This window comes from Heptranchias perlo, chromosome 5, assembly GCF_035084215.1.
Source record: "Heptranchias perlo isolate sHepPer1 chromosome 5, sHepPer1.hap1, whole genome shotgun sequence".
Taxonomy (NCBI): Eukaryota; Metazoa; Chordata; class Chondrichthyes; order Hexanchiformes; family Hexanchidae; genus Heptranchias; species Heptranchias perlo.
The window spans coordinates 119188755-119203048 of record NC_090329.1 but is presented as its reverse complement, the minus strand read 5'-3'; the positions used below and the strand labels follow the sequence as shown (position 1 = coordinate 119203048).

The window sequence follows — 14294 nt, the reverse complement described above, 5'->3', positions numbered from 1 at the left end:
CATATATAGCAGAAAATAACTGCCAGGGACATCCGTTGTGCTTTTCATCTTTTAATGCTTATGCTAGTGCTAGTACTGTTAGGAAGTTCAAAATATGAATGTTTCTTATATTGTACTGATCATCAAATTGCTTCTCCCCTGCTCATCCTGGCATCTGTTCCTTATTCCTGGCCTGAATCTGGAGCAAGCTCTTCATGCCCTCCTCCCCTTAGCCTCAATGCAGACCGGCACGTACTGTAGTGGGTGCGAGATGCTGGTGGCTCCCATTGACTCCCTGCTCAACTTCAGTAGATTGGCTGCAGCTCTTTCCTTGTTTAATATTGGGGTATGTTGTCTGCTGGCTTCTCCCCACCAATATACGGTCAGTAATAAAAAACCTAAAGTTGTTTGTAAACATAAGGAAGTGTCGAGTACCTTAAAAATACAGCAAGGTGTGTAACCTGCAAAGAGTAAACGTCCATGGAAAGCCAACCAAAAATGATTGAAAAAGTTTGTTAACAAATCTACTTGAATTACGCTTGCAGCTGGTGGTGGGTTTATGTGTCCTGCAAATAGCTCGGCAAACTTTCAACTTGCCGGGGAAGCTATTAATCGGACTTGTTGCTGAGTTCTTCAGAAGCACCAAGACACTCCATCCAGAAATCTCAAGCTCCTGCCTCATTGCCCTTCCCCCACTCATCCCTCTCCCCCCCTCACCTGCTTCTCTCCTCCTCCACCTCACCCTCTTCTCTCTCTTTCCTCTCCTGCTGCTCCCTCTCGACTCCTCCCCTCGGCTTTCATTTTCTCTCTCTCAACCCCTCACTATGCTCCTCTCCCCTCATCTCTTCCTCCCCTGTCCTCACCCTTTATCCGCCCTCCCTGCCTCTTTCCTCCCTACCTTTCCTCTCCTCCTTACTCAGTCTGGCCTCACAGTTCTGACCCTATCCCTTTCTCTCACCCCTCCTCTCCCTGTCTTGGTTCGATTATCTCCCTTGTTTGACGTGAAAGGTTTCATTGGTTTTGACTCCCCACGTGCAATGCCTTGAGCGATCAACTAGCAAAAACTGCAACCAATGAAAAGAAATCTCTCCCCTGCAGCACCACCATTGCATCAGTTTCTACATCCCCCAGTAGAATAATAAACGTGTACCCCACTCAACTGAGCAAAAAATAACATCAAACCCCACCCACCGAGGAAAAATTAGGAACCAAGCCAATGAGTATAAATCCGAGAACAACCCCCAAAAAATGAGCATAAGCCCAAATGCATCCCCACAGCATAGGACCATAAAAACATAGCAGAAATTCCAGGATAGGACAACAAGCCTTCTCCTCCCCACCACTAAGCAGAAATTCTGGCATAGGATCACAAACTCTCATTATAATTGTACACTGAAAACATCTACTCATTGTGAGTTTGTTGTGAAGAATGCTATCGAGTTCTGGGATGTATCTCAAAACCATTTGATTATAACTCTATACAACGCGTTAGTGAGCTGACATTTAAAATATTATTTCCAATTTTGGACAACTTATTTTACAAGGGCATTGATGCATTCAGAGGGTCAGCTTATTTTGTAAAGGCATTGTGATGCATTGAGAGGGTATCCAGAGTAAAAAGAGCAAATCTAAAACTAGGTTACAATGGGAAACTCAGAGAACTGAACTTGATTTCATCAGAGGACAGAAGATGTGGAAAAACTTTTTTACGCAGCGAGTGGTTAGAATCTGGAGTGCACTGCCTGAAAGGGTGGTCAATTGTGGCTTTCAAAATGGAATTAGATAGGTACCTGAAGGAGAAAAATTTGCAGGGATCCGGGGAAAGAGCAAGGGAGTGGGACTAGCTGGATTGCTCTTGCAGGCTCGATGGGCCAAATGGCCTCCTTCTGTGCTGTAACCATTCTATGATTCTATGTGGGATTGTGTATTCTACAGGTTTTTACATTGATGAAATACATGCCTCATATAGATGTAGGTAGATTATTTAACTTACACTGTGTTTATAGAACTGGAAAACGTAGATTCATAATTAGCAAACTTCAACCAAGATAGAAATTCAAAGCAATCATAGAATCATACAGCACAGAAGAAGGCCATTCGGCCCATCATGCCTGTGCCAGCACTCTGAAAAAGCTATCAATTAGTCCTATTCTCCTGCTCTTTCCCCATAGCCCTGCAAATTTTTCCTTTTTAAGTAGAAATCTAATTCCCTTGTAATAGATTCGGAGGTGACACCAATTGGTAATCAATGTCTCATTTATTAATAGTCAAATCAAACATGTAGAGGTATCAAATATTTAGACAACAACGATCAAAACAATATTACCCCGTTTGATCTCTGGGCAGAGGTCGTAATTAAGTTAGCAACATAGTCGTTTCAAGTTTTCCCTCAGTGAGGTAGCCCTCTGATAGTCGGGTGTTCTTCTGACTGCGGTGTCGTCTTCAGACAGCTAAGTGTTCTTTCGACAGCTGGTGGTCTTCGCTGTTTCCTCTGCCCTGAGCTCAAAAGACATTGGGTTTTTATGGCAGGAAACTCACACCATATATGGAACCCTTATAAGACCCTTATAGATTAACAAAGTTGTTTTTCAGAATTCAAGATGGTCCGTTTGTTTTAACATTACTCATTTAACCACAAGACTCTTTTCGAGGTAGCCTTGTCTTGTTGCGATCTTTGGATTGTTGTTCCGCTTTTTGGGTCATCATTCCTCTTTATCACATAGCTGCTGTGTCTAGCAAGGAGGGTGAGAAAGGTCAATTACTAGTCAAAGGTTAACAGATTACAATTCAGCAAAATAGCCACACACGCAACAAAATACACAGCACAGCCTGCAGAGCATGATGTAGTACCTTTAAGAAAAAGATATCAATTTTTTCCCATTTTCAATATTCTTACACCCTTTTAAAAGTTACTATTGAATCTGCTTCCACCACCCTTTCAGGCAGTGCATTCTAGATCATAACAACTCGCTGAGTAAAAAATTTCTCCTCATCTCCCCCCCTGGCTTTTTTGCCAATTATCTTAAACCTGTTTCTTCTGGTTACCGACCCTCCTGCGGTTTCCAGTGGAAACAATTTATCCCTATCCACTCTATCAAAACCCCTCAGAATTTTGAACACCTCTTTCAAATCTCCCATTAATCTTCTTTGGTTGAAGGAGAATGATACCAGCTTCTCCAGTCTCTCCACATAACTGAATTCTCTCAACTCTGGTACCATTCTGGTAAATCTGCTCTGCACCCTCTCAAAGACCTTGACATCCTTTCTAAAGTGTGGTGCCCAGAATTGGACGCAATACCCTAGCTGAGGTCTAACCAGTGATTATAAAGGTTTAGCACAACTTCCTTGCTTTTATACTCTATACCTCTATTTACAAAGCCAAGGATCCTGTAGGCTTTTTAACAATCTTATCAACTTGTCCTGCTACCGTCAAAGATTTGTGTATGTGAACTCTCAAGTCTCTCTTTTCCTGCACCCCATTTAACATTTTACCAATTAGTTTATACTGCCTCCTCATTTTTCCTTCCAAAACGCACCACATCACACAAAGGGCCAGAAATTGGGCTGTCTAGTGCCAAGATGGTGTCTTGGCTGCACACGCACTTTTCTAGCATGACGTGCACCAGATGCCATCTTGGTAAAGGTAGTAGCACATGCGCAAATAACAAATGCTGGCAGCATGTAAAGTAAGGAGAAAATGCATACAATCAGTGTGCAACGCTGATATAAGGGTTTGACACCATTTTGGGACTTAATACTCCACTCAACGCACAGTCTTAACCACAACCATCTGAATGTGTCTTAGAGTGCCTGGAGGACGCCCCCCCCCCCCCACCAGCGCTATTTAAAGGGACCATGCAGGATTTACATGTTAGTTGCTGGATTATTGCTTCTGGCTGCTGATGCATTTGTAACTGTTTTTGGAGGTCTCCTATACTTGAATACTAGGACGAGGGGACATAACCTAACATTTAGAGCCAGGACGTGCAGGAGTGAAGTTAGGAAACACTTCTACACACAAAGGGTGGGAGAAGTTTGGAATGCTCTTCTGCAAACGGCAGTTGATGCTCGCTCAATTGTGAATTCTAAATCTGAAATTGATAGATTTCTGTGAAACAAGGGTATCAAGGGATGTGGGGCTAAGGCCGGTCTATGGACTTAGGTCATAGGTCAACCATGATCTCATTGAATGGTGAAACAGGCTCGAGGAGCTAATTGCCACTACCACTTGCAACCTCGTGTTTTACGCCACCTTCTCCTGCAAGAAAGCGGGACATGTGTCTGGGTGATGTGCCTGTCATGGTTGAATAGCTGCCATGTATGTGGCCTGTGAGTTGTGGATGGGCGACTTGCAACAGTGGTAATGTGTAAAGGTGAGAGGAAGCATCTGATTGGCAGAGTTGAGTACTGATGGAAAGAGTTTGTTGGTATGTGGGTGATGGGGGGTGTAGTGTGTGGAGCAGTGGATGCGACTAGTGGTGTAGTTGGTAGGAGATGCTGCTTGACAATTAACCTCACTCATCTTGAGCACTCATATCAAAGCATTGAACTTCTTCCTGCACTGCATCCCTGTTCATGGTGCTATGTGCCTGGTATTGACTTCATTCCCCGCTGCCTCTAGCCCCACCCCCCCTCTCCCGTGGATATAGAATGTCCCTCCTTCTGTCCACCTCCTGCACCAAGGCCTCTAGTGCATCAGCAGAGAACCTTGGTGTACACAACCTCGCAGGCCTGGTACCAACTCAGATCGACAGATTGGTGAGGTCTGGCGTGCAGATTGGAGGATGTGAGATTTAGTAGTGCACAACCTTTATTCAATATTTTAACATAACTCAACAGTTTGTAAACATAGGGACAAAACCTGCATCTGTGCTGTACATGTGCGATGTCTGATCTCTATTCAGACTCCATGCAGACAGCAGACTGTTATTCTAGCAAATAACAGGTACCAGCTACCTTTAAGAGATTTTAAGAGACATCCTACCATTAAGAGATTCAGGCTCCCCCTGCTGGTGGAAAGTGCACATGTCCTTGAATCCTAGTTTCAGGCCTGGTTTTTAACGCCACTGTCAGGTAAGTGTTCAGGCCGGACGAATGTCTCGTCCTGCCTGCACCGGAAGCACCGGACGCAGGTTAGTCGCAAATCGCGATACCCGCGTCCAGTTTCTGGTCTAATCAAATATAACCCCAAAAAAATTTTACCTACCCTCAAAGCAGTATCTACATGAAACAGATTCCCATCAAAAGTGGTTAATGCTACTTCATAACTCTTTTAAAAATGAGCTACATCAATATCTCAAAGAAAGGGATTGAAGAATGTAAAAATATAGACAGAAATAATCAAATACTCTCTGGAATACTATGGTTCCTATGCTGTTGGAGCATAGAACGATAGAAGTTGCAGAACAGTGCAGAAGGAGACTATTTGGTCCATCATGTCTGTGCTGGCTCTTTGCTCGAGCAATCCAAATCTAATCCTACGGCCCTGCTGTCTCCCCATAGTTCTATATCTTCCTCTGCCTCGATGTTTTATCCACTTTTCCCTTGAAAGGTGCAATGCTATCTCAATCACTGTGGCAAAGCATTCCATGCTTCAACAATCAAATATGTGAAGAAATTCCTCCTAACCTCTATTAAATCTCTTGTTAGCCTTTTCGATTCCAGTGGAAACAGTCACAATGTCTTAAGTCTCTCCTCATAACTATAATTCCTGTCCGTGTCTTCAAGGTGAATCTACACTGTATGTCCTCTATGGCTTTACTGTCTGTTCTGTAATGGAGAGCCCAAATCTACACACAATACCCTGATATTAGCTTAATGGCCTTATACAACTTTATCATTCTTTACTCTTGTATTCTATACACATCATAAAACCCAAATGCCATTGGTCGTTTTTATGGCTTTATACACCTGCACTCGCATTTTTAGGAAATTATGCCTTTGAACTCCTAGGTCTTGATTCATCCACACTCTTCACCGTCTTTCCATTGAGTTGCATTTTGTATTTTTCCTCTAAAAACACATTACCTCACAATGCTCTACATTAAAGTGCATCTGCCACCTGTCCACCTTTTTGCTAACCTGTCCATCTCTCATTAAGTCTTTTGCAGTTCTCTTTGCTGTTTTCCCAACCACCTACTTTTGTATCATTTGTGGAATGCAGTAATTGGTCATGGTTCGGTATTGTAGATTGCAATGTTAGGTGCCCTGATGCATTTATATTTAAGATTCAAGGAGAAATTTCAGAAGAGCCTTATTATCGGCTAGTAATTCACCTCCTGGTGCGTGGTCCTTTGGAAGGAGAGGATTGATGTGTTGAATAAACTTTTCCCATGCCATATTTTTATGTTCCAAAAGTGATGTTTTTGGTACACTTTATATAATAGAACTTTTAGTGATATTATCAGATGAATACTTAACATGTTTGTACAACATTCCTTTGACCTCTATTTTAGCAGAGGTATTAGCCTATTTAAAATGAATGGGTTATCATCTACTGTGAAGCAGCAGATGAAGGAATATCATACAATATCAATCATTATTCATCCATTAATATCATCAACAGAAATTTCTAGGCTAATATTTACTGAATGTGCTGTGACTGGAAAGGATTATTACAATTACTCCATCACTCGTGAGTTAGCAGCTCTTCCTCAATCAGTAAGATCTGGTTTCAATAATTTGAAGTTGATCCTGTCTTTCTAACCCCACTGTCTTCTGAGCATGAATATGACTTAGTGACTTGTAAATATACCTTAGAAGGCAGTAACTCTGGTTACATGTATTACCCCTGTCACTGGAGTCAATATCCATCCCCTCCATCACTGATACACTGAGACTATAGTATATACTATCTACAGGATGCACTGCAGCAACTCACCAAGCTTACTTCAGTAGCACATCCCAGCCCTGTTGCCTCTACCCCTGACATTGTATTTGTGGTTTTCTTTTTTACCCCCGTTGTCATGGAGTCCATCATCATTTTCATAAAAGTAATCTTTTTAAAATCTATTCGCAGGTACGACTTTGCATCTTTTAAACCATTCAGCAGACTGTCAGAATGTACGATATCCCCTATTTGCCTGTCAGAGTTACAGTCTTACAAGATACTTTTGCAACTCAGCAAGTCCTCTTTAGAGAATAATTTTGATGGCATGAATACTAGAGTGTGTTTGATAGATTGAATATGTTACTGTAATTTACCAATGAGAAAGCAGTGAGTTAACATGAATCCATTTTATTTAATCATAGAACAGTAAACCACGGTTTGATTAGAACACTTTTTTAAAATTATTTTGTGAGGAAACACAAACCACAGAATAGATTTAAGTACTGGGTCACTGACCATGTTAATACACAACATGTTCAAAGTGCTATATTCCTGCTTTTCAATTTACAACTCACAACAGTGATACAAAATTGTAATTTATGGGGTTATTGTGTGTGTTAGAAATGGAATGGTTAAACGTTAAAATGTTAGGAAATAGTTTCACTTTATAAAATTCTATATCTTTAATAGCTTTCTTGACCGCCATTAATTTTGATTACAATGAATATATTATACATTTCATTGATATATATATAAAATAATCAAAGCATAAAAATGCAGATGTGCAAGTTAAATTTTGGAATAATGAACTTGAAGGAGATAAAAGAAATTATAGCAGCCATCTAAATGTGTTAAAGCTTATGAGACAATATAAAAGTACAATACAAATCTTAAATAAGATTTATCAAATGATCCTCATGTTATTGCAACCATACAAATGTATAAATATAAACTACATTTCCTATTTTGTAGGACAGATAAATCACATTTAAAAGAATAAGGAAAAAAATGAAGTATAATACATTGGTTTGATCTAACATACATATAAAAAATAACATTTCAATATCTAACAGCAGTTCACAGATATAGGCTAAGTCTGGGAATTCCACAAAGATGACAATCACCTGAGATTTTTGTATAGGTTCAGGGGAAGAACGATATTTAATTTCAGGGCACATTAGTCAGCAACTGGAGAATGGAATGGCTATGTACAGTAGTGGGATGAAGGGATTTAAAATGTCATTTGGCAAGGATTTTTAAAAAAAAATTAAAGTATCCCTGTTCCTGAGATTTGCACATGCCTTGCATAAAGCTTTTAAAAACACATGCACCTCCTCTATTCTACTTTCACGAAATACCCAATAAAGTCACCTCCAGTTTGCCAAAGATACATTATTATTTCAACCAAGGAGACACAATTGAATATACATGACATAAAAACACAATATCACGGAGAAAGCATTTTTATTGGAGATGTTATGATTACATCTTCTGAAGTGACAATGCTGCTGTCAGTTCTAGGACAGCCTTAACATGCAGAGATCACCATTTGACTCCCAATTAGCCTGAACTTGTCAAGATAATTTATTGGAAAAGGCAGACTGTCACTTTAGGATGTTCTGAGGCTCTCAACCTGACAATCTGTTTGATTGTTAGCACTTCAAAAGCAATGCATCAAATTTAAAAGTGTATTTACTAATTCAGTCCCAATATCATTTTGATTGTTTATTCTCATAGACACCAGCATTGTTACCCAAATTATTGAATATAACAGCTGAAAACATTTTCATTAAAGGTTGCATCAAACTATTAACATTTGTAATCACTGATCTTGCCAATATCAGTGATTTGATCTCAAAATTCAGTGAATGACAGTGTGATTTCTGCTGGAAGAACTCAAATCTTCTAAAGCAATGCAGAGATTTCACATTTTTTCAACTTATATAATTTTGCAAAATTACCTCAACATAATCAGTTGACCTTTGTGTTGACCTTTGCTTGTTTGGTCTACCGCAACAAAGATGTTGCACTGTTTTAGATGTCAACAATTATGTTTGAAGCCTTTATTTAGATTTATTCCAGCCTGATGATAGAATTTATTTTTTATTTAAGTATTCCTATTCAAGTAAACCTTGTTATGTCTGACTAAGGTGGTGAACTGCAGCCCTGTTCAGGACAGAGGTAAGGGCGCACAAGTCTTAAAAAATAAACGTTGATGAGATTTGCTTTCATAATAAGGGAGTTTCTGTGAAAAGTTATTTCTTTGATTTTTCAGCAACTTTATCAGTTTGAGAGATGATTGGTCCTACCTCAGACAATTAGACATGAAGGATTAGAACATTAACAGGTTGGGAAGCACATTAAAACTGCTGTGATGAAAACCATAAACAATCTAAAGATTCATCTGAAGCTAATATTTAGGTCCAATTTTCTGTAGCCAGGTCCAGTTTCCTCAGAGCAAAATCAATGTGCATTAATGGCCCATTAATTTAACAAGATACTGTATTTTCACAGAAGATGCGTGGAAGTAGTCAATTTAATGTATTTACACAGTAGATAATACTGCACCTGGGAAATACTCTGTTGTTTCCCAAACGAGGATTTTTTTTTAACTGAATGGATTATACCTAATATAGATATGAAAATACTGAATGAGAAAAGGTTACGTAATATCTGCATTACGTATGTTTTTATCCGATCCTTCTGCAGAACATAGACCTTCCAGTGCTTCCATATTAAGACAAATTCAAATCCACTTACTCAGTGTCCTTCTCCAGCGGGGCGTCCCTACTTCTGGATCATGCTCCATCAGTAACCGATCCAATTCCTTTTTTCTCCCCTGAAGGTGTTGACTATTGCTAGGGTATGAGTTCACAAGGAAATAACTGCCCTACAGTACTTCACCCAAGTGGCTGTTCTTGTGTGTGGGAGCCTAACCAATTGAGGCTTTTCAACCATAGTGGGGAATATAGACAAACCTCATTCTGTCATCAGCCAACATCCACACGCATGCACTTTCCAGCAAGAGTCAGTAGTTAATGATCAGCAGTGGGTCATCTCTCACTGGGTTTTTCACCCCTCTCCCTAGCCCAAGCATGTGGCGGCCGATGGCAGCGCCTCTATTATCCGGCTGAGACCAGACCAGATATCAAACCTGGGCCCTTCGTTCTTCTGAATAGCTCAGTTTCATACCAGGCAGTGCCTTAATCAACTGAGCTAGCAGCAATGTATTACTTTTTAATGCGACTACATTTTCTGTTCTTACTGTAACAAGTGGCAGTTATGGTAGCTATTACGAGCTTAATCCTGCCTAAGGTTGCGTTGATTTCTGACAGGCTCTTAACCAGTTTTATGTAGCTTTTTTTCTAAAGACATAAAAGCACAATTATTATTGGTTTTCACTGAAGTTATTTTATCTTGAAATGTTACTTTCATTATCAGCTTAATTTTACAGTCTATTAAATGGCCAATTGCTGTGTGTCTGATGCCGCCATCTGATCCACGATCATCATTTTACTCAGATCTTCAGGCTTCATCACTGTTATATGACTGTTATATGATGCCTTGCCTTGGTTTGCAATGTTAAGTTATAGATTAATTGTTTTAAAAACTGTCTCCGCCAATAGTCATGGGTTCTACGTAGAGGAACATCGGGATAATATTATCTATTAGAAACGCTTCGTAACAATGACAGCGTGGCATTGTTTAACTTGTATTATAAAGTCACAGCAAATGCCCATTTACAGAAAGTATGATAGGCAGATTTGAACCTAGTTAGCCAACCCGTTAAATACATAATTTTTTTTGTAGCCAGATTAATGACCAAACGCAAACATTTCATTGCGTGTAGATTATATTGTCGGCGGGATAGTCCTCGGGTCGGTTAATGTATCTCCAAACCTGGAAATCGCTTTGTTAAAAACAAATCCTGGCCGTGTCTGGAACACGAACGAACTCAATTCTAACAGAAAACAGCCATTGGATGTAGTCTCGATGATTGGTCCAGTGGCTGTTTTCCCACTTTACAGGTCACAGCAAAGCACCTCACCAAGGAGTAATGTATTGGGGTCAGATTTGAGGAGAAAAAGTTGCAATACAGGACGGTGTCGATTACTTACCAGAAATGAAGGTTGAGGATTATCGGTTTGGAGTCACGATTCAAATGATCACAATAATCAAAATCGGCAAACGGCAATGGTGACTATTATATATACATTAACCGACCCGAGGACCAGCCCACCGCCACTTCTCTACAACCCGAACCCTGAGCACAATCAGATTTTCTGTTTACTCCGAAGTTCTGATTTCAACGACATTTAACTAAAAATGCCAATATCCTAGAATCAGGAGATATATATTTATATAGAAAAGGAGTGGAACTTGAAATATACGTGCATCTAGCGCCTGGAAATACCTCAACGCGTTTCACACGTTGAATTATTTTTATCTAGGCAAACCCCAGATGCTTCCCTCTCCCTCCACGTATCTAATACAACTTTAGGGGACTATTTAATGCCATTAAGTCCTGACTGCCGAAAATAAAACCTCTGGATCACGTGATGTAATGTGCAAAACATCCCCCTTAAAAATCTTGGTTATTTCCGGAATGTGTTGACTATATCAGCTTGATCGATAGAACGTCCCTCGATTCCGCCAACGGTTGGACAAGTCTACGAAACAACTGGAAACTACGCTTCCCAAAAAGTACTTGTGCCAGTGCAAGAGCACTCGTTTCATCATTCACCTAGGCTGCAACATTCACACAAACCTCTACCCTCCCGGTTACCTTTGCTCCAGTTGTTATAAGCACCTCAGTGGCTGCACAGCACATTACCCATTAGACGTTACTACACGAGTTGGTTAAAATCAACAACAAGGAGCCACAACTGGCGCTAGGACCAGGGCGCCACAGTCGGTTGGAACAGCAAAAAATGTTAACCCTTAAATGTCTCATTTTAAAAAAATGTCCCAACGTTTACTGCTTGTCCTCCGCTTGCTGGATTCTTTGGACAGCCGCCTGGAGATGCTCCATTGTATCTCGTAGAGTCACGTTGATGGTGAAAGTTTTGGGTTTTAAGGTTAAACCATAGGTGAAGTCCAGGGAGAGCTTCTCTCTGGGGTTGGCGGTGAAAGTGCACTGGTGCATCAGGAGGGAAGTGCAGAGGAAGAGCTGCATCTTGGACAGCTCATCTCCGATGCACCTTCTCCTCCCCACCGAGAAGATCATCACTCTGGTGGCCTTGTCCTTGTTGATGGTCCCGTCCTCGTTGAGAAACCTGGAAGGGTCAAAGACCTCGGGCTTGAGCCACTTCTGGGGGTCGTGGTTGACCGACCACTGGTTGACGAAGACCACCGTGCCCCTGTCGATGTGGTAGCCGTTGAGAAGCGTGTCCCTGGTGGTGGCGTGCGGGATAGTGAGCGCCACGAAGCTGCTGAAGCGCAGGGACTCGTAGATGAAAGCCATGAGGTAGGGCATGTGGGGCTGGTCCTCGATGGTGGGGATGCGGTCCCGGCCCACCACCCTGTCCACCTCCTCCTGGACCGTCCTCTGGACCTCGGGGTTCCAGATCAGGTGCAGGGTCATCCAGAGCAGGGCGGTGGACAAGGTGTCCTGGCTGGCCCCGAAGATGTCGGTGACCGTGGAGTCCACGTACTCGGAGCTGAGGCTCACCCCCTTCTCGCTGGCCGCCTTCTCGTAGTCAATGGTGCGGATGAAAGCGTCCATCACGTCCCTGACCCGGTCCAGCCGGAAGGTCTCCCGGTGCTGGTGCGCCTTGTCCTGGACGAAGTTGTAGAAGTCCCGGTTGAGCTGCTTGAAGTCCTCGAAGCCGGTGCGGATGGGGTTGGGGAAGTACTGGAGCCAGGGCATGACATCCACCAGGCTGCCGGCTCCCACCGTCTGGCCGAAGCGGTCGTTCTTGGAGAGCAGGGACTGGAACTCCAGGTCATCGTGGCTGTACCTCTTGCCGAAGCAGACGGCGCTCATGACATTGGCCACGGCCACCACCACCTTGCCCCACGGGTCGAAGTAGCCTCCCGCCCGGCTCTTGTGCAGGAAGAGGCGGATCAGCTGGTGCATCTCGCACACCACATGCTGCTCGAAGACCCTCTTGGTGTCCGGGTTGCCAGTGGAGAAAGCCCGCACGGTGGAGTGGGCGATCTTGCGGTGGAACTTCCACACGTCTCCGTGGCTCTTGAAAGCCAAGCTCCGGCCCCCGGACACCACGCCGAAGGAGGTGAAGTCGGGTCTGCCGGAGAAGTCACCCCCTTTCCTGACCAGCGCCTGGCGGATGGTCTCTTCCCCGTTCAGCACCACCACGGTGCGGCTTCCCAGCTTGATGCGGAAGATGCTGCCGTACTTCTCCGCCATCCTGGTGAAGGAGAGGTGGGGCACGCTGCCGATCTGAGCCGCGTTGCCGATCAGGGGCCAAGGGAAAGGGCCGGGCGGGCTCCTCCGGTCCCGCTCCCGTTGCAGCTGCTGCACCCACTTCCAGACTTGCAGCCCGACCAGGACAGAGAAAGCGACCGCCAGCACTACCTGCATGGACGGCTTGGCCACTTCTCCCTCAATCATCTTCTCCTTCTCAATGACTCCTCCAAAAGTGCAAGTTTTATTGGAAATCATTCTTTTAGAGTCCTTGTTGGTGAAGTAGCGGCAAGAATGTCCTCTATATTGATGTTCCCACGTTGAAAAATGTTTCCCCCAAATGATGCAGCCTTTTTAATATCTAACATTATATTCCTGAAAAGGTTCAGTTAGGACAGGGACAACCGCAATATTTAAACGAAGCCAATCTGTGCAGCTGGTTGATACTGAGGAGAGCATAATGTAGATCCCGGCATTAAAATCAGCGTCAATTCACCAAGTGTGCATTCTCAAGAGGTTCTCCCGTGTTGCTGTCAGATTTAACGCGTATATATAGAGAGAGACTGTCCTACCGTCGTCACATGTCAGCAGGCAAGCTCTTCTAAGGGTTTATTAAGTCATCGACGAGTGAGACCAACTCCACATTTCGCCTTGGTGGGCAAAAGGACCTGGTCCTCGTTTTCTTTTTAAAACAACCCTATCCCTTTAGCTCGCCAAAACTAACGCTTATAAAACTCTCCTTATCTCGTTGCTGGGTGTGATCTGATAAGAGAGAAGGGTGAGAGACACGCAAGGGGGCTGGCAAGATCCTTCTCTCCGGGAAAGTTGCAGGATCAGTCCGTGCAGACAGAGCACTTCCACCAATTCCCGTTGCCAAGTTTGGCCCGGTGTCACCTCCCAGTTGCGTGCTGAGCAAAGCAATGCGTGAGCCGATTGGGGGCTATTTAAATGTAATCTCAGTTACAACAATGTAATAACCTGACACCAACAGTGGATTTCTAATAGGCAAACACTAGAGGGGAGATCTGAGACCGTTTCCGACCGTAATCTCCCTGCCCTCCCTTTGCCCCCGCCTGTTTGCTTATCGCAGTGGCTTCGTCTTTATATTATTATTGTACC

General features: G+C 42.9%; 1 protein-coding gene across 2 annotated transcripts; it reads right to left on the bottom strand.

Annotated features, from left to right (window-relative positions):
* Window positions 1–2223: 2223 nt before the first annotated feature.
* On the bottom strand, window positions 2224–13847 carry cyp1b1 (cytochrome P450, family 1, subfamily B, polypeptide 1). Of its 2 annotated transcripts, none has more exons than XM_067985124.1 (2): window positions 9569–13847; window positions 2224–2711 (listed from the first exon to the last, which is right to left on the bottom strand). In XM_067985124.1, exon 1 carries the CDS (start codon window positions 13431–13433, stop codon window positions 11784–11786), a length of 1650 nt encoding a protein of 549 aa, XP_067841225.1. In that variant the 5' UTR covers window positions 13434–13847; the 3' UTR covers window positions 2224–2711; window positions 9569–11783. The 2 variants fall into 2 exon arrangements, with proteins under 2 accessions (XP_067841225.1, XP_067841226.1); XM_067985125.1 differs by having other exon boundaries at window positions 2224–2705.
* Window positions 13848–14294: the final 447 nt, after the last annotated feature.

Excerpts from the sequence above, each read along its gene's own strand:
- cyp1b1 (XM_067985124.1), bottom strand. The coding sequence starts at position 13,433 with ATGATTTCCAATAAAACTTGCACTTTTGGAGGAGTCATTGAGAAGGAG.